This window comes from Melozone crissalis, unplaced genomic scaffold (genome assembly GCF_028551555.1).
Source record: "Melozone crissalis strain CALT ecotype California unplaced genomic scaffold, PUWL_Pcris_2 ptg000013l_1, whole genome shotgun sequence".
Lineage (NCBI taxonomy): Eukaryota > Metazoa > Chordata > Aves > Passeriformes > Passerellidae > Melozone > Melozone crissalis.
The window spans coordinates 2,397,091-2,422,359 of record NW_026535791.1 but is presented as its reverse complement, the minus strand read 5'-3'; the positions used below and the strand labels follow the sequence as shown (position 1 = coordinate 2,422,359).

Below are 25,269 nucleotides of genomic sequence, written 5' to 3'. Positions count from 1 at the left end.
GGATACAGATACATAGATATTACACTTGCATAAAATATGTATATTCAAAACCCTTTGGGCAGTTTCACATTTAGCTGAAAATGTATGCTTTAGAAATATGAACAATTTTCTACTCTTTTCTAGTTTAAGTAGGAGGGGAAAGAAGCATCAGCCTTATTAATACTGAATGCTAAGTGCAGAAGTTTAGCTGTAGCTGTAGGGTTTTGAAGCAATTGATTTGACAGAACCTCCAAGCATAAACTCTGTTTTAAAAATCCACATCTATTCCCTAGATTGCTTATTGTTTCATGAAAATGAAAACCTACGTGTCCTGCTTGTATCAGCTAGATCTCCTGAGACCGTTCAATTAAACCTCATAAGCTTGCTATACCTCAAGATAGGGCTGTGTACTGGGAATATGCATGAACTTTATTGCAGTAATTCTGTGTGATAATAGGAATTTACAACTTCTCATATCTTGTCTAATTTAACTTTAGAAATAAAAAACCTTAGATGACACCACAAGAAGCTCACAGTTCTGCAAAAATTAAAGTCAGTATGAAATTTTACTAATAGACCATATAATTTACACAGATTTACATAAATACAGAGATATTAAAATATTAAATCAAAGCTAATTAACAAAGGATAGAGTTTTACATGATAATATTTTAACTCTAGTCACACTTTCGCAACTACTTTCAGTGGCATGAGATTATATAAATAATACATATACCTGTATATCCATAATATATATATAAAGATATATATATCTATCTCTCCATCCTTCTTTTTTTCTTCAAAAATAGGGCAATTTTATAACTGCAATGAGATGTGACAAGCAGTACACTTCTGGGGAATTATTGCATGCCTTGAGTGCATAAGGCAGAAGGAAGAGTATCTGACTTCAGACACTAAAGAAGTGGAACCATCAACCAGAAACGCACTGGAGTGACTTGGAACATCTTATTGCTTTTATAAAACTCGAAATTATACACTGTTGGTTTGGGATGGGGCGGGGGGTGGTTTAAAGGCACAAAATAAAGGGGAAAGTAATACCTCTATGTTTAGTGGAGATCAACGGCCAGGAAGCTCCATTAGAGCTCACTGAACACTCCTCATTGTCCTAAATCTATTCCCTGTGGTGCAATACTGTGCCGCAGTTGCATAAGGAGGTTAAACACAAAAGTTCATGCATCCTTTATCAGGGGGAAACAAAACAAAGCCAATTTCCTTGCCCAGCAACAACGAAGTAGCCATTATCAGCAAGAGCCAGCCGTAAACACCCCTCGCTCAGCGGCACACACGGCAGCTCTCCACACCAACCTCAGCAGGCAGAGCGGCTCCTTGGGCTCCCTGGTACAGCTCTTCCCTACAGCGATGGAGGCACGGATCCAAACTTAACAGCAATTTCCCATCACACCAGGAAAAATCAGGAAGCAAGAAAACTGGGTGACAGAAATACTGCCGTGAAATCTCTGCATTTTGGGGGTATTATAGGAGTATGGAGGACTTTTGCCATTCTCTTTCCCAGTTTTAAACTGGTTAAGGACATTCACCCACAGATTACAGCTCCAGACCTCCTGGTCTACGTGTCTGGGATTTTTTCAGTCAGACACCCTGGCAGACAGAGCATGTCAGAGGAGAAATACAAAGAATACAGAATATTAAAAACTGTGGGCTATTACTATATCCTCAAATCACTTTAAATGATGGAACAGAAAGAAAGAAAAGAATAAATCCCTCGGGATCACTTTTTCTCTACTGCAATTTTTGGATGTTAGTATGCACAGTAGAGGGCTGCCTCTGCTACCATATCACACTATATGTTACAAAGTTTGGATCTGGCATGCTGTTAAGGCACCTCCAAGTAATGGTCATTGATTTGATCACTAAGCAAAGATGCATTTTCTGTAAACCACACTGCATCCTCCAACACACACAGCACCAGCAGCCACTCACACCCGCCAGCCAGAGACAACAAAACTCTCTATGATTGCTAGGGATAAACTACACCACTTCACAGCAGTCACTTCAAAAATAAATATCTGCCAGAGTCTGGGAGTGGATGTTTTCAACTGCATTATTTGTTTCCCAACAGAGGACATAGGATAAAATTAAGTGTTGTCTGTCGCTAATTGTCTACAAGATTAGGAGGGTTGAAAATACACATCAGCCTAAAAAACTAGAAGCAAGATCTGTACTGCTGCAGGATTCCTTGCTGGGAGACAAAGCTGTAAACGCAGGCATTCAGTGCAGGGTGCCTGGTGCAGAACTGGATTGTTTCAGGACCAACAGCAGGTACAAAGACAACCTCCCCTGGGGAGGGCACAGGCAAGTTACTGCACCTTACCCCTCCCTCCCACACAGAACAGTACAGGGTTTGGGTTTCACGGGTCATGGCATGGGGAAGGGGATGCTTTTCAAGATGAAGGGAGCTGATGGGAGTGGAAAGCTCAGGCACCACTCTATGGAGACATCTGACTCCATCCTCCAGATTGTGAGTGGGTCACTCAGTGCTGCAGCTGGGGGCACAGGGCCGTGGGGTCGGAGGGTGCTTGCAGTTAAGCCCAACTAGGGGGGGCCATTTCTATATCAAGCAATATCCAGTTCTGGAAAGGAGTGAGAGGGGTGGGACAGGGGCATAGATCCCAGCACAAAAGGAGAGACCACAGTGTACCATCAGTCTGCTCTGACAGAAGGGTCCCAAAGGCACCCACCAGACCTGCCTCTACCCCCACACCCCAACCCACACCATGTAACAATGACACAGGGCACAGTGGGAATCCCAAGCGCAGTGGGAAACCCAATTATCCCTGTACTTGGGGTAATAATGTCCAGAGAAAAGGGACCCCCTACCCCTGACCCTCTCGTGCAGGTGGATGACTTGATATTGAGTAGCTGTGTGCGGCTCCTTCTCCAGTAAAAAGATGCATCCTTTCCTCACACAGTCAATGAGAAACGCAACGTGATCTGTCATGCGCTTGGATCATGGGCTTGTTCATTCATCTGAATTAGCAATGTTTTCTTCTTCTTCAGGGACTAGAGTAATCACTCAGATATTTACAAACATTAATCAGAGGTTCGCGAGGTCTCCCCCAAACCATCATGACAAAATCACCGTCTGCAGGAGCCCCACGCCAGCTGTGTCCAAACAAGCCTGTGCTTGCTGAGAGCTGGGGGCTGCCGAGGGAGAAGAGCGCTGGATCTCCGAGTCCTGGGGGGGTCTTCCCAGTCGGCTGTCTCTTCCTTGGGGTGCCTCTCCCTGCACCACTGTCCCAGGGTGCTGGCTGCTGCTACTGCTGCTGCGGGCACAGTGGTCCCGTTCATACTCCTCCTGAGCCTTTTGCATTTTCCGCTTCTTCATCTTCCTCTTGTGGATGTGGAAGGTGGTGAGAGAGAGGAGGATCAGGCAGAAGATGAGGGTGACCAGGACAATTAAAACCACGGTGGATGAGAAGGACTGAAAGAGTTGACCCACTTGCGTGATGCAGGTGCTGCTGGTATTTAAGGTGGCAGATGTCCTGTTCAGAAGACAAGGCGGCAGCGACAGCCTCAACTCTTTGGAGAGCTTGGCACTCATTGAGGAGGCTACGGAAGATGAGGATCTTCCTCCCCACTCCGAAGACGTCTAAATCTCAGTCGGTGTCGGGCTGCTGGCGGGCGCTTGCTGGAAATGCCCGGGATGCTGCCGGCTCAGCCTCTCGCTCGCTCTAAAGTGCCCGAGCAGCCTGCAAGGGGAGCCGGACACATCAGCGCCCCGAGGCACCCACCCTGCGCAGCTCCCCCGCCCCAAACCCGGCTGCGGCAGCCTCCGCCCCGCGCCCCGCTCCGAGCGGCCCCGGCTCCCAGCCGGGACGGGGCACCGCGCCGCCGCTCCGACCGCGCCGATCCTCGGCACCGCGGGCAGCACCGCCCGGCCGCTCCCCCAACTAGTTGCGGCGGGAAAGGCAGCGAGGGAGCGGCGGCCGGCTGCCAGAGCCCCGCGCCGCGGCTGCTGCCGGAGCCGAGCGGGTGCTGCCCCGCCGTGCCGGAGCCGCCGCCCGCCCCGGAGCCCGCCTTACCTGCGCGGCGAGGGAGCCGCGGGCGCTGGGGGCTGCGGCAGCGCGGAGTGAGCGCAGGAGCGGAGGCACCGCCGCTTCGGGGAGCGCCGCCCGCAGCCGCAGCCGCCCCGGCCGCTGACGTCAGGGCCCGGCCCGCCGGCCGCCGCCCCGCACGGCCCCTCACGGCGGCGGCACCGCCCGCGGCCCCGGCCCGCCGCACCCCGCGCCCCGCACCGCCCGCAGCGCCCGCGGCCGCGCAACTCCCGCCCTCGCTGCCCACCTCCGCCGCCGCGCTGAGCGCGGCCCGCCGCCCCGTCCCCACACCAGCCGGACGTACCGGTGCCAGCGGCACCGACTGCAGCCAGCCCCGCCGCCCCGGCCCCAGGCACGCAGACGCGCCGCGGCCAGAGCGCCCGCACCGAGGCACCCCCGGCGCCTTCAGCCCGCGGTGCCGTGTGCCCGGCCGCCAGCCACGCTCGCACCGCACCGCGCCCGGTGCCGAGCCCCCGGCCGTACCAACACCCCGTCCCTCCGCACCAGTCCTTGCTCGGGGGGGCTGGTGTCAATCTCCGGGAGCGAAGCTGTGCCAGGGACTCCTGGTGGGAATGTGTGTTAAAACTTGCCTTACCAAGGCTAAGCGCATCGCAGGCGCTTTAGTCAAGAACAAACAGGTATGGGCTGCCCGTTAATGCAGTTAAGCCAAAAATCGGATGATTTCTAAACATAAGAAAATCTATTATTTGAAAAGTTCTTTCAGAAGTCCTAACAGGGCAGAAAAAATAATTACCATAAGGACGGAGCTCTTCACATTTCCAAAAGGAACAAACTGATGTGGTAGTGTCTGGCAACATGGGACAAGATCTGATGGACAGGAGCTTCCATGTCGTGTGCTCTAGACTAACCCCATGTGCTGGAAGGAGAGCTGCTATAAAGCTCTGGTGTAAGTTACAGCACTATAAGGAGAAACAGAAAATATCCATCCTTTCTAGTGGCTAAAAAGCCTGGAGGAAAATCTGTACAGGGTAAGCTGTGACATGAGTTGGAAAAATCTTCAGTAAAGAACAAAGATATGTTAGATCTGCTGACCCTGACAACCAAGAATCTTTCACAGGGGTGGACAGAAGCTGGCTAGCTGAGCATTTAAGCACTTTGCTGCTTCAAGGCAGATTTCTTTTGTACTGTCTTTTGTCTCTGATAAGTGAATGCACCACAGCTTGTGAAATTTGGCCAGGCACTATTAACTCTGTGATTGTTCTGGAGAAAGATTTACACCACACAGAATGAACTACATTCGAGATGGTTGGGATAGTGCCAATGATTTGTAAAGGGACTCCAACTTAATGCTTCCTCTAAAATCAGAGGAATAGGAGTTTCCATTACTCCTTCCCCTCCCCAGAATAGTACAGCTTGCTGCTGGAGGGGTGCTGCACAGAGAGGAAGGACATTCAGTCCAGTACTGAGAGACAAGCCCTTGCCCACTACTCGTCTCACTCAGCTCCCTCAGGTGCACAGCTGGTGCCATTGTTAAAACTCCCCTCCCCATGCCGTGGGGTTGGACTCAGTGAGTGTTAAAAAGTCCATTCCAACCCAAATTATTGTATGATTCTATGATTCTCAGCCCAGCATTCTTTGCACTGATGTCCAACCCCTCTCACACACACATCCATACCCTCACTGGCTTTCTGCCTGTACTTTTTTTCTTCCTCCTTGCCTTCCTCCAATGTGCACATCTGAGGTCTGCATTGATCAGTGCTCTGTACTCGCTGCCTTAGAGGAGAAAACAACCACCACAGGCTGAAACAGCACATCAATCCTCAGACTATTCCCTCTTTCTTCCCACTATTCTTTGCAAAGCTGCAGCCGAATGGGGGACTGCAAAACAGGATGAGGGACATGGGACCACTCATCATGGCCTGTGCCACTGGAGAACGCTTTGATCCCACACAGAAGCAACCAAAGTATAGAGCAGTAGTGCTGTGCTCCCTGACCAGGCTCCACTGAATTCTTTAGCCTAAACTGAAAGTGGGAAAAGGATAGCATTTAATCCCAAAAGCATGTGCAAGTTTGTTAAGGTGCAGTAGTTCATCTGAGACTGCTGATTAGAAGTTACTAGATGATTAGAAATAATTCAGTTTTAAAAACCCAAACAACAGTATAAGAATGGCCTTTTGCTTAGAAAACAGTATTAGGAGATATAATAAATGTATGAAGATACCTTAGAATGTTAGCCCTGTTTATGGCAGAAATAACCAAATTAGGGATTGGATAAAGTTCAAAACCAAGAATTTACTAACTTGAGATGTGTTTATTGCAAAAGTGAATAGCTAGGACTACTTATTTATTGCACTAGAATATATGACTGTGTCTTCAGCATTTACACGGTGGGAGAGGCAACACAAAGCTACTGCAAGGTAAATTACCTTAAATAAATTAAAAATCCTTTGTGTATTCATTTTACCTGTTGTCCGTTGCCTTCAATTATTCACATTATACCTTGCTCCTAGGATTAGAAAATAGTGAAAATATGTTTTGTGTATTAGTATCATAATTATTCCAAGGTTTTTCCTAAACTGTAGAGAGTGAAAAATGGATTCGGGAAGGGGACAGTAGTATAGACCTCAGCAAATGTTTAACACCTTCCCTACTGTCCCAGCCCCTTCTCTGTGTGTTCATGTAAAATTTTGCAATATTTCTGCTTTAGATAAAATGAATGAAAAGCAGAGATTGTTCTTTCTCTTTCTGGCAACTAATTTTACAGTTTTTAACAAGAGAGTCAGAAGAGAAGCATTGGGGAATAACACATACCTTGGTATTCTGGTTCACATTGGCTGTGAGCCAACCAAATGGAATACCCATGAGCAGAATACAGAAAGTTTCAGAAATCAGGGGGGAAAAATCTGTGTTGTTATTGTACATTAGTCCTTTGCTCTGATTAACTATTATAATTATATTTAAATATATAAATAAAAAATATAGACGATGCAGTCATGAAAAACTTACTTTGTCTGCCATGAAAATAAAGGGCACAATATCTTCAAGAGTACCCTCTTTCAAGAATAAATTGCTCATTAGTTATAGTGAATTCAAGCATACCATATAAACGGTATGACATTTATGGGGATTAAGTTTCTGGCTCAAACAGGATTGGCCACCATGTGATAGAGGACATGATATTAAGAGGATAGATTTTGAGTTTTACAACAAGGTTTGTACTCATTAGAATCTTGAAAACTCCCAGTTTTCTCTTGATTCCCATTGTTCAGAAGCAGACAGCATACATACTTCTAAATCCCACAAATGGACTTTCATACATGAATATTTTAGTCTATAATTAGAAAAGTTGTTCTTGCAGATACTAATTCCTCAATCCCTGTATTACAATGCCCTTTTTTCAGTAAGGCAGTTGCCTAATGAGATAACCTCTGTGAGCAGAGGCTGTTCATGTAAGTAAAGGTTTGATGGTTCAGGCCCTTGCCTATTAATGGCCCTTCTTGCAAAAAAATTTATTGTCCCACCAGTGTTTAAATTTAGCACTTGATTGCATGTAGAATAATGCATGATCCCTTTTTCACCAAGATTGATGTCATCATTTGCCTGCCAGACTGAGCACTCCATGAATGCCAATAACCCTGGCAATAATCTGCTATCTCCCCATGGGATTAAGGCCATCTGTGTGGAAGTCTTCCAGGACTTTACATACTCCCACTACAATAGGTGAAACCCAGTGATTTAAACATGGTTTGAAAACATAGGACTGTAGATAGAATGGATTTTACCACCGAAATGAAATACATTTTTGTTTCATATGCACTGGTAGGTCAGTTAAGATCTTGCAAAGATACTAGAGGTGTCCTTCAGAGATTCTGAGCTGGAATAGTTTTACTATGGCTGACAATTCTGCTTCCCAGGCTACCCAGTTCAGAAGCAGGTATTCTTTTTCTTTCTTTCCCCCACACCTCTTAGAAGAAGGTAGTCTGGGTGATATGGACTCACAATTTTTTCAGTTTCAGGAGATGATTCTTTATGAAGCTTAAGGAAAATTTTACATATTCATTTTCTATTCTTACTTTTGAAAAATATTCTTTTCTTGTTCTGGTAAAGAGGAAACCTCCCACATGTGATGGTGAGAATTTAAAAAAGGGGAAAAAAAGAATGCATGTGATGCTGACTGAGGAAGGTTACTAGGATTTTGCAGAATTCAACAGGGTGTTAAATGGTTCTAGGCATAGAACATAGATCCAGACTATGAAGAAATTAGTAGACAACCTTGAGCTTGCCTGACCAAATACACAGATCTAATTATAACATCAGAATTCTAAAGCTGCATGTGCGTACATCTACTAATGCAAAGTGGATCTGAGTAAATTTATTGCAAAGGGAGGAAAGAAGGACAATATTTTAACTGTAACTATGCACTAAAAATTCACTAAAATTTACTTTATTCATTAGCCAATAATTTTAGAACAGCAGGGTCAGAGTAATGACCTTCCACATTTAATATTTTTGCTTTCCTTAATAGTTCACAGAGTTTTCAGGGAATTTGGAGGAGCAGACTTTGAGTATATTTTTAAATAGAGAACATGGCTAGTGGTTGGTGAAACATCAACCAACTGTAGCAGGTCATCCCATGGGCCAAAGGCAGAGCAGTCCTCACCAATGTTCATGTGATCCATCTGTAAATGTACAGAGTGTGGAACAGCAACACCAAGAAAGGGACACTGAGGGTAACAGCCTGGCAGCTGCTGTCTGCAGACAGAAGGCTGGGAGTGAAAGGATTGAATTTGGGATTTTCAGCTCCAGCCAGCATGTCTCAGCCTGAGACAGGAGATTTTTCTTGTTCATTCCATGCACATAACAACCTTCCCTCTCCCCATAATATCCTGGCTTGGTTCCAGGGAGGAAATCTAAGAAAGCTGGGCCATTTACCTCTAGCTCTACTAGAAAAAAATCCATCCTCAGTCAACTCCAGCTCCCTGTGCTGTTCATCAGCAACACACATAGCTCAGATTTTGCCCAGGGTCTTTTATATATATATATATATGTATATATATATATATAAAATTTTATTTTTGGTCAACTACTGTGTGATGAAGGAAGTTAGCAGCACTCATTATTATTCTGCTCTGCTGTTATCATCTCCCGAGCCCTGAACATCCAAGGGATCTTGGTTTTATCCCCACTTTTCTACTATTGCAATAGTAAAAGAAATCTTGATACCAGCTGCTGGAAATGCATTTTTCTTGCATTTTCTTGCATTGTTGCACAGGTGAAAGTCTTTGTGGATAGCCTTATTCTTTCAATTTTTCTGTCACCTTGCTTGTAGCCAGGATTTTACCACTTCTCTGACAGAATTTTTAAGTTTAGAAATTTTATTTAAAAATAAAATTAATTTTTACTAGCTTTGTAGCACTTCAGCTTTTTTTCTTCTGAGGCTGTAGTTTGAGGTGGGGAGTGAGAATATTAATTTTTTAATTAGAGTATCATCCCAAAACTTCATAAGGACAAAATTTCTTCATGCCCATACCTTCTAAACCAGGAACAGAAATGTGAAAGTCCTATTCTATGAGGTGCTGTGCCCTGTAGTCAAATCCAGCCCAGGATGCAAGCACCTGCTCATGGGAAGGGTAAAATTAAGTGTGTCATTAAGTGCCTGTTGGATTGGATGGAGCACCTTGCAGGAGCAGCCCCTCACAGGGGCTTCTTTCCCTCCTTCCCAAAAACCCGTGTGTCAAACGGAGCTGCCCAAACTGCAAATGCCTCTCCCATGGCAGGAGCCCCCATCTCTGAGGTGCATGATCACCTTGTGAAACAGAAAAGGCTCTGACACACGGATGAGCTCAAGGTTTTCCCTCCATTGTTCCTGGCATTTACCTGCTGTCATGCACAATGTGCTTGTGAATAATCCTTTTGTACAAAAATAGCATTGTTTCAGAAGTGCTTATTTTACCAGTGGTAATCAGCAAGAAGAGATTTCATTTTAAACTTGCTTCCTTCACCACTGTGTTTATTAGACTCTGCTGGAGAACCATGTAATCTTTTATTACTGGGCTCTTCGGTTTTCTCTCTGTAGCTTTCTGCTAAGTTTTATTATACTCTTTGCCATGTCAAGTCTGAAATTAGACTGAAAACACATTGGGAAAGCAACTGAATGATCTGATTTTAATCAAGAGGTGCTCTGAGAGAACATAAAACTCTCTCCAAAATAAAATAAAGCCAACTGGAGCATCTGGAAATAAGGAGAAAATATCAATGCAATAAACACTCAACAAAGTTGGCCAGTTTTTTTAAAGCTCTACAGGAACATGTTTGGATGTAGTAATGTCCTTGCATGATAGCAGGAGGCTGATTAGCTGTTTTCTACTCCAAGAAAGTATTGAAACCATAACTTTTCTTTGTGTGCTTAGGTAAGACTACGCCAAGGAATCCTGTTTCCTACTTCTTCTGACCTTCACACTTCAGCAGTTAAAATTAGGTCTCTAAATAATTGCTATGATACAAATATTTTTCCTTGCCTTGAGGAGCCCAGGACCAAAGCTTAGCTAATCTACCTCTCACCACCTTTGTGGGTCACACTGGAGAAGCATCACTGTACAGAGGAAAAGCTTGGAAAGCAAAGGGAAAACTGAGTTGACAGGTCAGGGAAGGCTGAATTTACAGGGTGGGGGAAATCTGGCAAAAATTAACATTTTTATAGAAGAATGCGTTTTGTAGAACTAAGAAGTGCAGGTGGAACATAGGAGGCACAGCATAGAAGTGGCAATCATAAATAGCTATTATTTGAGGAGCAAAATATAAGTGAGAAGAGAGATTTCAAGAAATTGAAATTGCATAACTGAAAATTATACAACATAAAAATATAATTTGTCATTTCAGTCACAGGCCTATGCAGACATTGTGCTATATGTGGTTTCAGCTGCTCTAGTTAGAGAAATATGTAATAATTCTTATAAGAATACACATTTGAAAATTCCATAAACTGTGATAGCATGAAAAAACGGAGAAATGTTAGAGTATTTCTCAGGTAGGCAGGTATCATCTGCCACTATCAATCCTATGTCTGTCATATTTACTCCACAAGTTTGAGGAAGAGGATATTTGCCACAAAGTGTGTTTTAGAGGGCATAAACTCTCAGGAGCAGGCACCAGGAGAATGGGATGTCCTCCTAATGAGGGGAAATGTAGAGACACAGCAGAGATGGGATAAAAAGCTGTATTATGTGAAGTCTTTAGAAAAAGAATAAGAGGGGAAGGGAAGGGAAGGGAAGGGAAGGGAAGGGAAGGGAAGGGAAGGGAAGGGAAGGGAAGGGAAGGGAAGGGAAGGGAAGGGAAGGGAAGGGAAGGGAAGGGAAGGCTGTAACTTGTCTAATAAAGTGATTGGGAGACATGGAGATCGGGTTTATGAGCAAATGAACAGGTCATTAAAGAAGAATTAATAAAAGATCAGAGTGTAAAGTGGCGGCATAGGGCAGAACAAATGCAGGGAATTGTAACCCTGTTAGTACAGAAAACTATGAAACAAATTGCACAACTAGGTTCGGTTCTCCATGATTGTCAGTTGTATAACGACTGTGTACATGACTGCTGCATCCACAAAATACAGCATTCAAATCACCTTGCAAGAGATCTTGTTTGTTGAAACCAACAAGCATTTTTTGTTCCATAACTGGGACAAGTAGAAGGGAGCAAAGTGGGCTTTGTACTTTTATTTGAGGGATCTATTCCCTTGGAAGGATATACCTTTAAGGCAGTATGTATTTCTATGATAATTCACCAAAACCAAGTTTTGCACCTGTAGGCAAGCAGACCACTGACAGAGGATAAGGCTTTTACAGTGTAGTTAAAGGAATGAAATGACAAAGATATCCTGTTATTTAAAAGAAGAAGGAGGAGAAAAAGGAGAAGAATAATGAACAAGGAAGAAAAAGGGCAATACACTATTTCTAAACAATCATGTTGTAATATTGAGGGTCTTACACTTCTCTTAAGGGAGGACCATGCTTTCACTTCTCAGAGCATCTTCAGTTTCTCACAGGACTGCACCTTGTGGTCTTCTGAGTAACTACTCATGAGAATATTTAATTTTTTATTCTCTTTCTTAAGACATTTGATGACAGAGAAACAAAGGAGTGGGGTGCTGTCAGTGGGATGTTTTGAAGCTAAGCTATTGTTTGAGCCAATGCAATGATTAGATTGCATTTCCAGATTAAAACAGTTCTGGAAAAGGAGAAAATAAGGTTAACTGTCTAGTTTCAACTGAACACATTTGTGTATTTTATACCAACTAAAATGTTCTGACTAAAAAAAAATAGACAAGTGACTTTAACTTAATTTAGTAATTGCATATGGTATTTTCACATTAGAAGAAAAGACTAATTAATAACAACTGTTGTTTAAAACCCAGCCACTTTACAAAAGTACATTTCTCCATAGATTTCCATCATGGTTTTTACTATGACTAGATTAGGACACAACATCAATACCTAAATACTTCATTGCTCAATAGACTAAGCTTCATTTGAGCTGTTCCAGTCTATTATTCAAATTGTATAATATTAAAATTTATTGATAGGTATTTAATTAGAAGATGACAGCATTTCTTATTAGCTACTTAAACCGAGACCAACAGCTGAAAAATATCAGCATGAAAGCCATACAAACAAAAATCTTTGCTTGGATCTTACACTGAACAAAATCACTTCAACCCACAAATTACAATCATGTTAGTGAGTAATTAAAGCAAGGGACAAAGTCAGGACTACAATATTCTATTCCCAATTCAGCTACTGACTCACAGTGTGATTTTGCTCATTTACCACCTATAAAATGGAAGATGAGATAATGATAATGACAGGGATAATAATGCCTACATAAAAGAAGAGCTAGGAGTCTTAATGTTTGAAGAGAGTTTTGAGATAGAGCTGCTATATAAACAGAGATTATAATTAACAAGGGACTGCAAGCTTGCACGGTTGGTACGTTCTTTGGGATTTCAGAAGCAAAGATAGGTGAACTCTGTATATCTGAGTCCTCTATTGTAAGAGCTTATTTGGGAAATTATGTTTCACAGCTCCCATTACACTGTATTGGAGCCAGGCTTTTAAGAGGTCCTAACTATTTGCCAGTCATTAACACAAGAAACTTTAAAGGCAGTTCAAAATAATCTCATCACTCTGACTACTGGCTCCAGCTTGTCTTATTGTATTATCTTCTTAGTAGAGATGTGTTACAATGCATTTGTATGAAAGACAGGAGAACATGAGCAGATGAACCTGGAGAAAAGGTTCAGTGCCTTAGTGAATGCTGAGTGCCTGAGGCATAGGTGAGCTTGGAGGTTTTCTTATACTATAAATCCATGCCACCAAAGTCTCTGAAAATGGTCAAACACAACCCCAACAATAATTTTCCTGATCAGTTCAGACATCTGCTCTGAGCACAATGATATTCTTCTGTTGTTGAAAACCTTTGAAAATAATGGGTTGCATTAGAACAGAAATCTAGTTAAATTTTAAAAAGAAACGTCAGAAAGGTGAAGTCTCCCTTGCTGAAAGGCAAATCAAACAATAGCTTTGGAAAGATAATATGCTCAACAAAAGTTATAATAATAATGAGAAGCAGATGTATAGATTATAGAACTTTGTAGTGCACAGCACAGTATCACTCTGTAAAACAAGTCAAAGGCATCTGCAAAGGTACATTGGTCTCTTTTTCTTATATAATCAATTAGATGCTTTTAGCAAACTAAATCAGCTAAGAAAAAGAACAGTCTGTAAGTAATCTTTGTGTGCAAACTAATTATTTGTGCAGAGGAGCAGCAAAAACGTCTTTTAATAGCTTGTTTTGTAGGAAAAAAATTATACAGGACAGATTTGTGTAAGGCTGGCAGACTGCAGGAACATGAAGAGATAATAAAGGGGTATTGTAGGTATACATTTTTCTTAAAGATATTCCAGTGCATTACCAATACATTTCTATTTCACCCCAAAACATGGAAATCTCTCAGACCTTTGTGAAATTAAAAATCTAAGTAAAGGCTATAAGAAAATGGTTTGATTCTTCTCAGCTAGTTATGTTTTATTATCAATAATTGTGTTGCAATGTTAGAAGTCCCCATCAAGTCAATGTCATGATACTGAGGCATTAAAGAGGGATCATACTTTACAAGACCACAATCTGATTAAAGGTAACAACAAGGTAAAGTGATTTAGCTAAGGCCACAGAAGGGGTCAGTGGCAGAAGAAGAGCAGCCCCTGGACTGCAAAATCTGCAATGTACATATGGAGCATAAAGACAATGCTTTCAGCTTAAATTGGTAGGCTACTGCAAACCTGAAGAGCTTAAAAAGCTGTAAATATCTTTCATTTAATCTAGCTGCCCTGCCATGTTAGCTTTCATTGCCCCACTTATCTCTGTTTGGCCATGTCTCTGGAGCTGCATCATCCTTATTTCTTATCTCCATTTTGTTATTTACCATTTCAGAGTTGAAGAACAGTTAGCTGGTGACAGGAATAACCACAGGGAAAATCCAAGAAAAGTTATGGGGAAGAAAGAACAGGATGGGCACAAAGCATGTCACTTAGTGTTGCAAGATTTCTTACCGCTGAAAGAGTTCATTTTGTGACAAAAAGTCCAAAAAATGCTCACATTTCTGTGGAAGCAGAAAAACATAGAATGCTGCAGTTTTCCTCTTAAAAAAGATTGAATAAATGATCATGTGTCACTGAGTAAGAAAGATTGGGAGGATATTCATGAAGATTCTCTTCTGTAGCTGCCTTTTAGTCTTTTCTGAACATCTATCTGAAACGCTCAGCACCATTTTCAGCAATAGCCTAGATACTGCTTGTGTGAGGGTTGTTCTTCTGTCCTCAATTGAGCAGAAAGTATGGTGCATCTCTGATTTGTTAGTCACATTACTGGGGAGCAGGATATTGGGAGAGATTTCTGAGGACAGCAAGTGGGATAAACCCAAACAGAACTGACAGAAACATGACATGTCAAACACAAAACTTCTGTGGATGGAAAAGAGCCATTTGTGCTGTTGTACTAAACATGTTTGCCAGGATTTTTGCCCATGTAACACTCAGAGGACCCCAGATCCACTATGACAAGAGCTACAATTCCCTTATTTTTACCCTTGTTTGCAATGAAGGTTCACATCATTTGTCCTTCAGAACCCCTTTGAACACTTTGGAAACACTTTTGTTTCTCTACATTAAAATAACTTTTATGGGTATTGCTTGCAATAAGAAGGAAATTGTTTCTTCTCTTTCAGAGATGTTCCAAAACCACAAAGAAAAGCTGCAATGAAGGCTTTAGAGACTGTGGTTAGGCTGTGTCCAATGCTTGTTTCATGCTGTATTGATCCTGGCACTGCTCTTCTCAGCTTAGAAAATGGTAGATTTCCTATTTCTCAGCCTCATTTTGCCATGACCCTCCTGAGGAAAGCTGAGTAGGAGGCACAGAAGTGTGTGTCAATGGAGAGTGTTCATGTGTGAAGGTGGCTGGGCAGCATCCAAATGAGCAATATTTTATGATATTTTATATATTTTACTTTAAATATTTTATAATATTTTAATTTAAAATAGTCAATATTTTATTTTTAAAAGCCTTACAGAAGATTCACTGCCTCTTATTTCTCTCCAGACTGGTGCTCTCCTTTTGCCTTACCACAACTCAGTCATTAATACCTGTCTTGCTTTAAGCTTCATTCACTTTCTTCATATTTGTTTTCTTCAAGCTTCATTCACATTCTTCCTAGCATCTTCAGCAGGCAGCTGACCTGACTGCTTCCATTCTCTTTTTTAGTGTCAGTATCCCCAGGAGTTTCCAGGCCCTCTGTGATCCCAAGTCCCTGTAATGTGGATGGGAGAGCTTTGTAGGCTGGGTGTGTCATGTGTCCGTCACTGGATCTCACACACCCTTCAGTGGTAATCTCTCCATTCTAGAAATTTTGTATCTGAAGCCTAGGACACACTTCTTCAGATTTGGGCTGTAGAGAAATAAGGTCTGTGGTTTCAAGACAGTGGAGTCAGAAGGTGGGAAACACCAATCATGTAAATGGCATATATGCGCTCAAGAGAATTTCTACAGCTGAACAATGCATACATGGTATTTTATAAATGGTTTGCTGTAGGTGAAAGATGTCCTAAAGTTCAAGAAGAAGCACTGAAAGCATTGGCTGCACAGTTTCAGATTCCCATGGTGGCTGGCTGAAATACATTCTTGGCTGCTTGTCGGGTATCAATGCCAGCTGCCTGGGGGGCTGCTGAGCCTCCAGTGCTGCTCTTGCACTTTTAATTACGATTGCCGCCACGGAAAAACTGTTTGGCATACTACTGCCTAAGTGACTAAGGACTCCAAGAATGTTCACACATTTATTCTTCAAATCCAGCAACTTTCTTTATTGTGTGAAAACTAAAGCATTTCTCCTATTTTTATCTCTTTGCAAATGTGTCCTGGGGATCTATTCTGGCCTGGGTTTCTTCCCTCAGTGACCCCCTCTGGCTTCTGAGTCATTGCCCTGCAACAATATCAAGATTTCAAATGAGCAAATGAGCACAGTTCTCACCACCATATTCTGGTTTCTCCATCTTTGGTTTGCACGGCCTGCTCATCCCTCATATCCTACACATAAGGCAGATTTCTCAGCATCTTCGACTTACTTCCTTTATGGATGGCATTTCTCAGGTTGTCAGTTCCACATCGTCTCCAAATCTGCACATCTTGTTCTACATTTCCTTCTGTAGGATAACCGCTACCTCCTATAAATAGCAGAAACAGAACAGCTCAACATATTGCCACTTGTCACTCTTATCCCACTGTCTCTCTCTACCCCTCTGTCCCATTTGCCATCTCTGGTTTCTGTTAGCAAACCAACTGAGCATTTCATCACCACCAGTGTTCCTTTGTTAACCTTACAGATTCCTGTCTCAGTGGGCGCTGAAAGCTATCCAGAAGTCCTTGTGAAGGATGCCCATATATTCACCCTGTTTCATTCCCATTTTCTTCATTTGGGCAAGATGAGCCAACGTGGCCAAGTTTGAACTTCTTTTTTTCTGCCTATGCTGAAAGTCTCTAACTCAACTGTGCCTGTCCAAGTGTTCGATATGTGCCCCTCACCAGCTTTGCTGTGTCTTAGAACAAAAGCCAGAAAAAGGTTGTGTAGTTACCATTTCTTTTCTTTTGATCTTTTTTTTTTTAGAAGCCAAAGTAGATATCTGTTCTCCAAGTGCAATAGGCTCAATCTTCAGCTGGCATCAGATCAATAGAGCTACACAGTTTTTAGCCCAGTAGAAATTCTCTGTGTCTTCAGCTTCTAGTACACCTATCACTGCATAATGTGAGATCTGTGAGCAGTTCATGTCACTTTAACAGGTACCACTTGTTACTGAGCACACACATGCTCACGGCTGAGCTGAAATCCAACAGGCACCAGCTTCAGTTCTGTGAAGGTGGTTTAAGTTAACACATTTTTTCTCTTACAGCCAGGAAGGGCTAAGAGCATGCACCCACACACTTGGGAAGCCTCAGCATATGAATGGTTATTTATTAAGAGGCAGGACCCAATCACTTTCAGTTAGTGCCTATATATTAGAAGCAAACTATTCTGTCTCTTCTATTTCCATTGGGAAGTTTAAGTGTACCAAAGTGCCCTCTTGGAGGTTTCTTTGACTCTGGCTGTGTTTCTAATCCTTCAGACTTTTACTACCCCAGGCTTCTTGAAGCACACATAGCAGACAGCATAAATCTTCTGTTCTGCTTTGGTTTAAATATGCTCCTCTCATAGTGTTTTCTCAGTAAAACCTTCTACTTTAGGGTACTGGAAGATACAAATGATCACCTCTCTCTGAAGTGACAATGTCTATGTTTGACTGTGTTGCCGAGGTGACAGGAACAGGACAGGTTTGTTTCCTTTTCTGTCTGCAAATGTCAGAGATTCCACAGGCAATTGTCTACAGTGGAACTGCAGAACACACCCACTGTGTGTCCATAAACACATCTACTTAGATTATGTGGTTTTGCTTATTGTAGGTGAGCACTTTCTCTGTCCCAGTAAGAGAGAGCAGGACAGCACGGGAGCCCTCCTTCTCTGCACCTGCTCCCCCAGCAAGTCTGGAGGAAACTGCTTGGGAACCACTATGAGTGGTCACATTTTGGATGCCCAGAGAATGTACTGGAAACAGGATCCTCCCCATGATGGAGAGGCAAGTCAGACCATACCCCACAGCAGAGTGAGGCAGGGGGACACTTTTTTTGGCCTCTCCAAATCTGACCTTGCTGGAGACAAACTTTTTTTGATGCCTCTCAATGTGAGACCTGTCCACTCAGAGCAGAGCCTGGGCACCACCTCCAGATACAGCAGAGGGACAAATGGTTGAACAAGCAACAGCTCTGCTCAGCTCTGCATTTCCAGCAAGCTTAAGCTATGGAACACTTCATGTACACCCTGCTACAAGGATTTTCACCTTCCTTGTTCTGGTAGTAATGTTAACTCACCTGGTTAACTCTTGTCAATGTTCTGATAGTAATTTTACCAAAAACCTTTCATCCTTGTTCTAGTCACCAGCTAGAAAAAAATTCTCTATTTGATTTCAGAGGTTTGATTTGATTTACTAGGAAATACAATCATGTCAGGAGACCACGCTACCTTTCTTTCTCTAAAGATTTTTGGGATCTTCCCCAACACTTGTACACATGTCATATCAGTTATTTACATTTAAAGCAACTTCTGGAGGCTCTGTATTAACTCACAGTCCTCTAGCTGTTTTCTTAATTGTTTGAATCAGTGTCCATATTTGTGGAACCTGAAATATTTTTACCACTTTTGTTTTCACTTCTGAATACAATTTGGAAGTTATTTCCAAAAGTTTGTTTTATAAGCTGCTGTTATACACTCATCTTAAAACATATCCTGTTTTAAGCGCTGTTGTTTATAACCTCTTTGGAAGCTGAAACTTCAGTATATTTGCTGTATGTATTTCTTTCTGATGGTAAAATACATATTGTTTTATGATGCTAGGATTACTGACATCTGTTGGGCTCTAAGCAACTTAGCAAGATCAAAGGAAGAATGAGATTCTTATTTGCACAACAGGTATAGCCAGGACTGCAGCAGTTAATGCTAACAACATTAGCAGTATCTTAAATGTCATGCCTTAAAACAATCTAGCTTTCAGAGATTAGAATGATATCAAAAGTGTGGGCCACATAATCTGCCCACTGATAGCGTTGATGTCTGAATCACACCTTCCCAGCTTTCGTGAGGATCCATCTAGTTTTCTCTCTGGAGAAAACAATACATGCAAAAACACAGAAGCAGTGTGAGCAACTTCTGCTCTGGTTGCATTTGGCCCTCTACTCTGCAGCACAATCCACTTAGCTGCAAGTGGACAAATAGGGGCCAGAAAAAACTCCCAGGCAGACTTTCACACTGAGGTAGGGTCTGGGTATGACTCTGTGTTTCACCTGTAAGATTATTTTGCAAGGGTGTCTGTGGTTAATATGCACTATGGTAGCAAAGAGAGTTTATTTCTGATTTGGAAGGAGCCCTTAGAACTGCCAATTGATAATGAAAAGGAAGTGTTATAGCCAGTTAGTTAACTTCCTCCAACCTTCGTTTCAACGCAGGGGAACATATCTGTGTTTGATCAGCCAAAAATTACACACCCTGAGCTCAGATTCTGCTTTGATCTTCCTTTGATCATACACTTCCCAGGAAAATGGAACTTGCTTGCATTTAGGGTTTGACTGCAGAACAAGGAAGCAGACACAATGAACAGGAGGCAGACAACACATTGTATTGATTCCAATTAGTAAGTAGTTCAGTTCAGATAAATATAAATATAAATATGTATGTATAAATATGTGTATATATACATGTATATATATGTATATATATACGCACACAGATATATGTGTAAGTGGAAATAAACATATATAATTGAAAGACCATGGACACAAAAAGGCATATTTTCTAATATTTTTGAAATCCAGTGTTCTACTGTGCTTTGGTTTACAGTCAATGGTATATTTAGAGAATATTGTTGCAGTGTTTTCTTTCCTTAGTTGTATACCTCATCTTTCCCACATGAGGGTACAACTGAGCAAGATGTAAATTCACTTGTGGATGATCAACCATTATAATGTGAAGTAAAGCCATCCCCTTCTCCATCCTAGATGAAGCCACTGTTAAATGTGGCTTCTCAGCCTGGAGTTCTCAGAGAGCTCTGTAGTGGCCAACTGCATTTTTTGCAGTTATAGTTCTTATTTTATGGAGCACTCAAAAGAAAAAATAATTTGGGAATACAACAGTGTCTTCCTGGTCGGATGGTGAGGCAAATGAGAAGCCATGCTTCAGAGAACATCTGCTATGTCTAGAACCCAAACCAAAACACAACATATTCACAGGCACAGAGCCCCAGCAAAGCCCTTGTCCTTTCCCTGCTGCAGCTTGCACAGCTGTGGATGCCAATGCAAAGCTCTGCTCAGCACTGTGGAGCAAGAGCAGCAACATAATAAATCTCTAAGTTACTTATGCTGCAAGTGAGTGAATTAGTTAAAAACCTAGTTTTTCAAAGTAAACCTTGATTTTTCAGGTGAATACACAGATGAGTCCATAACACCTCACACTAGGATTCTAGGACATGTAGCTCTGGATGAACTAGCTCTCCAGGCCTTCTAATATTTATTTCTCTTAGGAGAGGAGAAAGGTGTACTTCTTCATGCAATGAAGTTCAAACCAGTCGAGGGAGTCAACTGTGCCCCTTAGACAACTTCACCTCCCTACCTCAAGGCAACCTAACTTTACTTTCTTAAATGTCTGGCTAATATCTTATGCCAGAAATGAGATTGTGTTTGCTGATATTTGGTAGTGGCCAAATGCACAGGACAGCACAGGGATGGAACGATGTGAGAATTGCTCTTGTGGAAATAAAACTCAAAGTAATTTCAGAAGCATAATGTACCTTTCAAACTTGGACACAGCTGCAGAATTAGTCAAGAAGAGATTATGGGGCAATTCTAGCAGTGTTTAAACCATGTGTACCCTGATCATCTTCTGATACACGCACATAGGCATAAGATAGTGACACTCTGGTAGCACATCCTTTGGGGACCTTTAATGCTTCCTGACAAAAATCTATTGGCCATGTGAAACAGAAACAAAAAAAAAAAAAACCCTAAGAAAACAAACACATGATACAACTTATTCTTCCTGGATTCTCTTAAAGCTACTATAACATTCCTCATAAATTATCTTGCAAAATCTTGAGATTTAGAAGCAGCAGTGATGGCCACATTCCACCACATCTCCTGCACCATCAAGTGGTTAGAATCACACACCACAGGTGTGTGGAGGTGCTAAGAGGAGAAGGAGGCAGCTATGCCTTTATCTGTCCTCCTTCTGCCAATGCTGAACAGAAAAGCAAATGTGGCACTGTCTCAGCATTCATAAAAGAATGAAGAAAGTTCTTACTAATTATGATGATATACGTTTAGCTTCTGCGCTGGAAAAAGACAAAAAAAACAATAGAAAAAGTCTTCTTAAGAAATAGTCACTTCATTTGCAGAGAATAATGCAATGATGAGCAATAAGAGGCAGGATTTATAAAGAATAGATCTTGCCTGACAAAGACAATCCTTTTTTAAGGAATTACCAAATCAATGGATGAGTGGAAGACAATAAATGTAATACTCTTGGATTTAAGCCATTTTTTTTAAACAATTGGTCTGATCATCCTCTGCCGCAAAGCCAAGCAGCTACACTGACATAAAACAGGAGAGCATGAGAATGGAAGATTGCCTCCAATGCTTCCCAAAATCATTCTTAAAAAGCTTGACTGAACTTGCATGTGAAAAAAAAAATCTCATTTGGTCTGAAGTCTGAAATGAAGGACCAAAACAAGGCTAACAGACAAAGAAAATAACACCAGTTTATAGGGAGGACATGTAAATATATAAGGATCAGGGTTTGGTTTTGCCTGGTGTAATACTTCCAGTAATCACAGAATTACAGAAGAATCTAAGTTGGAATGAGGTAGAAAGAAGCATAAACAACATATTAATAATATTCATAGTTGTTTTGCTAAATTGAGAAAAGACAAGAAAACCAGAGAGGCCAACACCATGGGTCAGAGGGATTAATTAGTAACACAGGCCAAAATTAACAGAACGAGAATCACCTTGGAAAAATACCATAAAGGACAGGCACTAGAGAATGGAAAATTAGCTTGGAAGATGATTTCTCTTAGAGGAAGGTTCTTTGATGACAGAAACGTCATAAGGCCTAAGAGGATAAAACCCAGCAAGTTACTTTCAGGTGTCAGAGAAATACAGAGTAGGAAAGGTTAGTGTAGCTTGTGCGTGTGTATGCAAAGATGCTGCAGCTGAGAGAAGCAAGAGCCATTCTCTGCAAGACTGAGGTGGAATGTGTGGGGAATATTGCTTCATTTCTAGGGAGATTTTCACAAACTACAGGGCTGTTTAAAGAACCACAGCACAAATAAGAGCATTGAGAGGAGCTGGTGCCCAAGGAGTGATTAAATTAGAAATGCAGAGATTGAGCAGTGACCAAGTGTGTGACATTAACATTAAAAAGTGCAATTAGCAAGCAAGAACAGAATAGAAATAGGGGCAGCAACAGGAACAAAAAGACAGCAAGAACAGGTTTGCAAGAGAGACCCAGAGGACTTTTCTCTCTTTACTGATTTTACGATAGGTATAACAGACTTAACAGCTACACAGCCTGGGCTTGGCTAGAGATCCGTGCCAGGCTCAATGTGCTGAGTCTTCTTATTTCCCTCACTCTCTTAGTTGTACCTTGGGCTCAGTTCTCAGTGTCCTGCCTCTTGCTCTGATTGCCCTGGCCATGTTCCCAATCAGGTCTCTCTTGGCATTGAACCAGATGTGCGTATTCTTTGTTTGAGATACTATCCTATAACATGGAGGACAGACACCTCACTCCCATCAGGACATATTTCCACAGGACCTGGTTCTTTCCTAGCGACATGGTACTTAGGATGGTTTCTGTGTTGGTATTATTATGAGATCTCAAGAGATTTGTCTGAATATTTCTCATGTAGTCCTAATTGAGATTCTCTCCAAGCCTATTCCCAGCACAAAAGAAGATGCAGAATTTGCAGGTAAAATTGTGTTCCTAATGAAATAAGGAATGAGAGTTTGGAGTGAAAAGAAAAGGGTGAAAGAGCAGAATTGTATTAAAATCTCTCAGAGAATATGCTGGGGTAAAAGAGGAATTGTCCATAAGGAGGCTGCCTATGGAGTGTTTGGCACAAGTCACTAAACATGAAGGCTGACACACTAGAGAATATGACCAAAGCATCTAGATGGAGCCAAGGTTAAAGCAGACATAGAGAATTTTCCAAAGGATTAGGTCTATCATTGGTAGGTCATGTAAAGAAAGATGAAGAAAATGCTTTCTGTTCATCCTAAAACACCCAAACATTGTCTTATCTTACTGCCTCTGTCTCAAGACACAGCCTTTATGGTCACAGTACACATGAAAGGTCAAAGATTTCTGCTGCAAAACCACAAGAAGCTTCTCTTAAACATTTTTCCACTGGAAATAGCTCCCTACATCCACAATCCTCCTTTTATAGAATGAATTTTAATAGGTATCTTTTTTCTTTTGTTCCTCCTGACTGCTTCAGTTTTATTGTGGCTTTGCCTCTGTTTTCATTTTCATGCTCTTTCCCTTCTACTGCATTATGAATTCTCATTTTACTTGCTGAAAGTTAGAGCTACTGTACATATATTTAGAATACATGGGGGTGTATGTGGATACAGATATTAATAGATACATAAGCATTACATAGCTCTCATTACTGTTCCAATATTATCAATTTTATTCACCATATGCCATGCTATGCAGTTCTCACCTTCACTAACTTTGTATGGCTGTTTGCACATGGTCCATTAAAAACACACACAAATATCCAGTATTTCAGTATTCAGGATACCCTTTGGCTCATATGCTTCTTGGCTCAAATGTGATACAAAGAACCTGGTAATAAAAGAATATCAGACTAATGTGGCTGACATTTGCCCTGAAGAGGGAATTTTATGAGAACTAAAGCAGCATCAGCATAAATCTGTTTTATCACATTTAAACAATGGGCAGAGACATCAGCATAGACAGTCAGAAAACAGCTTACATCCTGTTCATCAAAGAGAATTCATGTTCATTTTCATTCCACAGCATTTGTCCTCATTTTTACATCATAAGGCCAAGGAAAAAAACCAGTCTAGTGCCATCCAGTACTTTATAAATCATAGCATTTGAATATTTTGTTCTATATGAATGGCTGATGTACCTAAAACTAGCACATCTTTTTGTATTTTAAAGCTTCATTTTGCATGAAGACACTGGACAGAACACGGCATACTGCCATAATAGGCAGGAACTGATGTTTTAAGAATTCAGCTCTGCAGGTAACAAGAAGTTAAAAAGCAGGAATAAATTCCCTTTTGATATAATTCAAAATCCCACAGCCAGATACTGTGTTTCATTTTGATCTCTATACACTGCACTTTCAGCTCCATTTTCTAAGGCATTATAATCATTCAGCCATTAATATTTCTCATCCCTTTCTAAACCTCACACCAGATAGAATCAGCCCCTGGGGAACATCTCCAGAAAGGGAGATGCTGTGGCAGCACAGAGCAAAGAGGTTTCCCCGGAGCACCATGCATGGTCCTAAAAGGAGGGAGGAACCAGCAGTTCTTAACCCACATCCTCCAGCAGCTACATCCACGTACCTTGCTCTGCAGGATACAATCACAGCCATGTATCACCCCCATTAGGATCCAGACTGCATCTCTCTGATTGTCATGGAGACTGTTTCAAAGTCTTGCCGTGCTCCAGCAGCAGCAGCAGCAGCAGCAGAGGACAATAGCACTTGGTCTTAAATGGCTGAAAAGAAAGCAACAAAGCACAGTGTAAAAGGGAAGGACCTGTGGCTGAAATGGATAAGAGTACAGCAAGACACTCTTCTCACTGCTGCAGAGGGCTAGAGGTGTAGGTTAGGGCAACCTTCCAGGGGTGTATAGCTGTGCCTTCAAGATAAGCAAAGGAAGAGCATTCTCAAGGATAGCACATTTCTCCTCCTTCTTTCTCCCCCTCAAGCTAAGTTGCTGGGGTGTTTTAGATTAAATGTGTTAATTAGGAAACTATTTCGTTTACGAGGTCTTCTGCTTTTTCATTCCCGTGGGCACTGTAAACACACTGAGTTTT

General features: G+C 41.8%; 1 protein-coding gene and 1 long non-coding RNA gene across 4 annotated transcripts; both read right to left on the bottom strand.

Annotated features, from left to right (window-relative positions):
- Window positions 1-526: 526 nt before the first annotated feature.
- CUNH11orf87 (chromosome unknown C11orf87 homolog) lies at window positions 527-4,130 on the bottom strand. Its single transcript, XM_054271885.1, has 2 exons — window positions 4,044-4,130; window positions 527-3,710 (listed from the first exon to the last, which is right to left on the bottom strand). The coding sequence occupies exon 2, from the start codon at window positions 3,560-3,562 to the stop codon at window positions 3,086-3,088; it is 477 nt and encodes a 158-aa protein (XP_054127860.1). The 5' UTR covers window positions 3,563-3,710; window positions 4,044-4,130; the 3' UTR covers window positions 527-3,085.
- An 11,050-nt stretch (window positions 4,131-15,180) lies between these two features.
- On the bottom strand, window positions 15,181-25,067 carry LOC128934356 (uncharacterized). 3 transcript variants are annotated; one of them, XR_008482836.1, is made up of 3 exons: window positions 24,795-25,067; window positions 16,682-16,780; window positions 15,181-16,025 (listed from the first exon to the last, which is right to left on the bottom strand). It is a non-coding gene; the product is annotated as an uncharacterized LOC128934356 (long non-coding RNA). The 3 variants fall into 3 exon arrangements; XR_008482837.1 differs by having other exon boundaries at window positions 15,181-15,870; XR_008482838.1 differs by lacking the exon at window positions 15,181-16,025 and adding an exon at window positions 16,455-16,539.
- Between the last annotated feature and the right edge of the window lie 202 nt (window positions 25,068-25,269).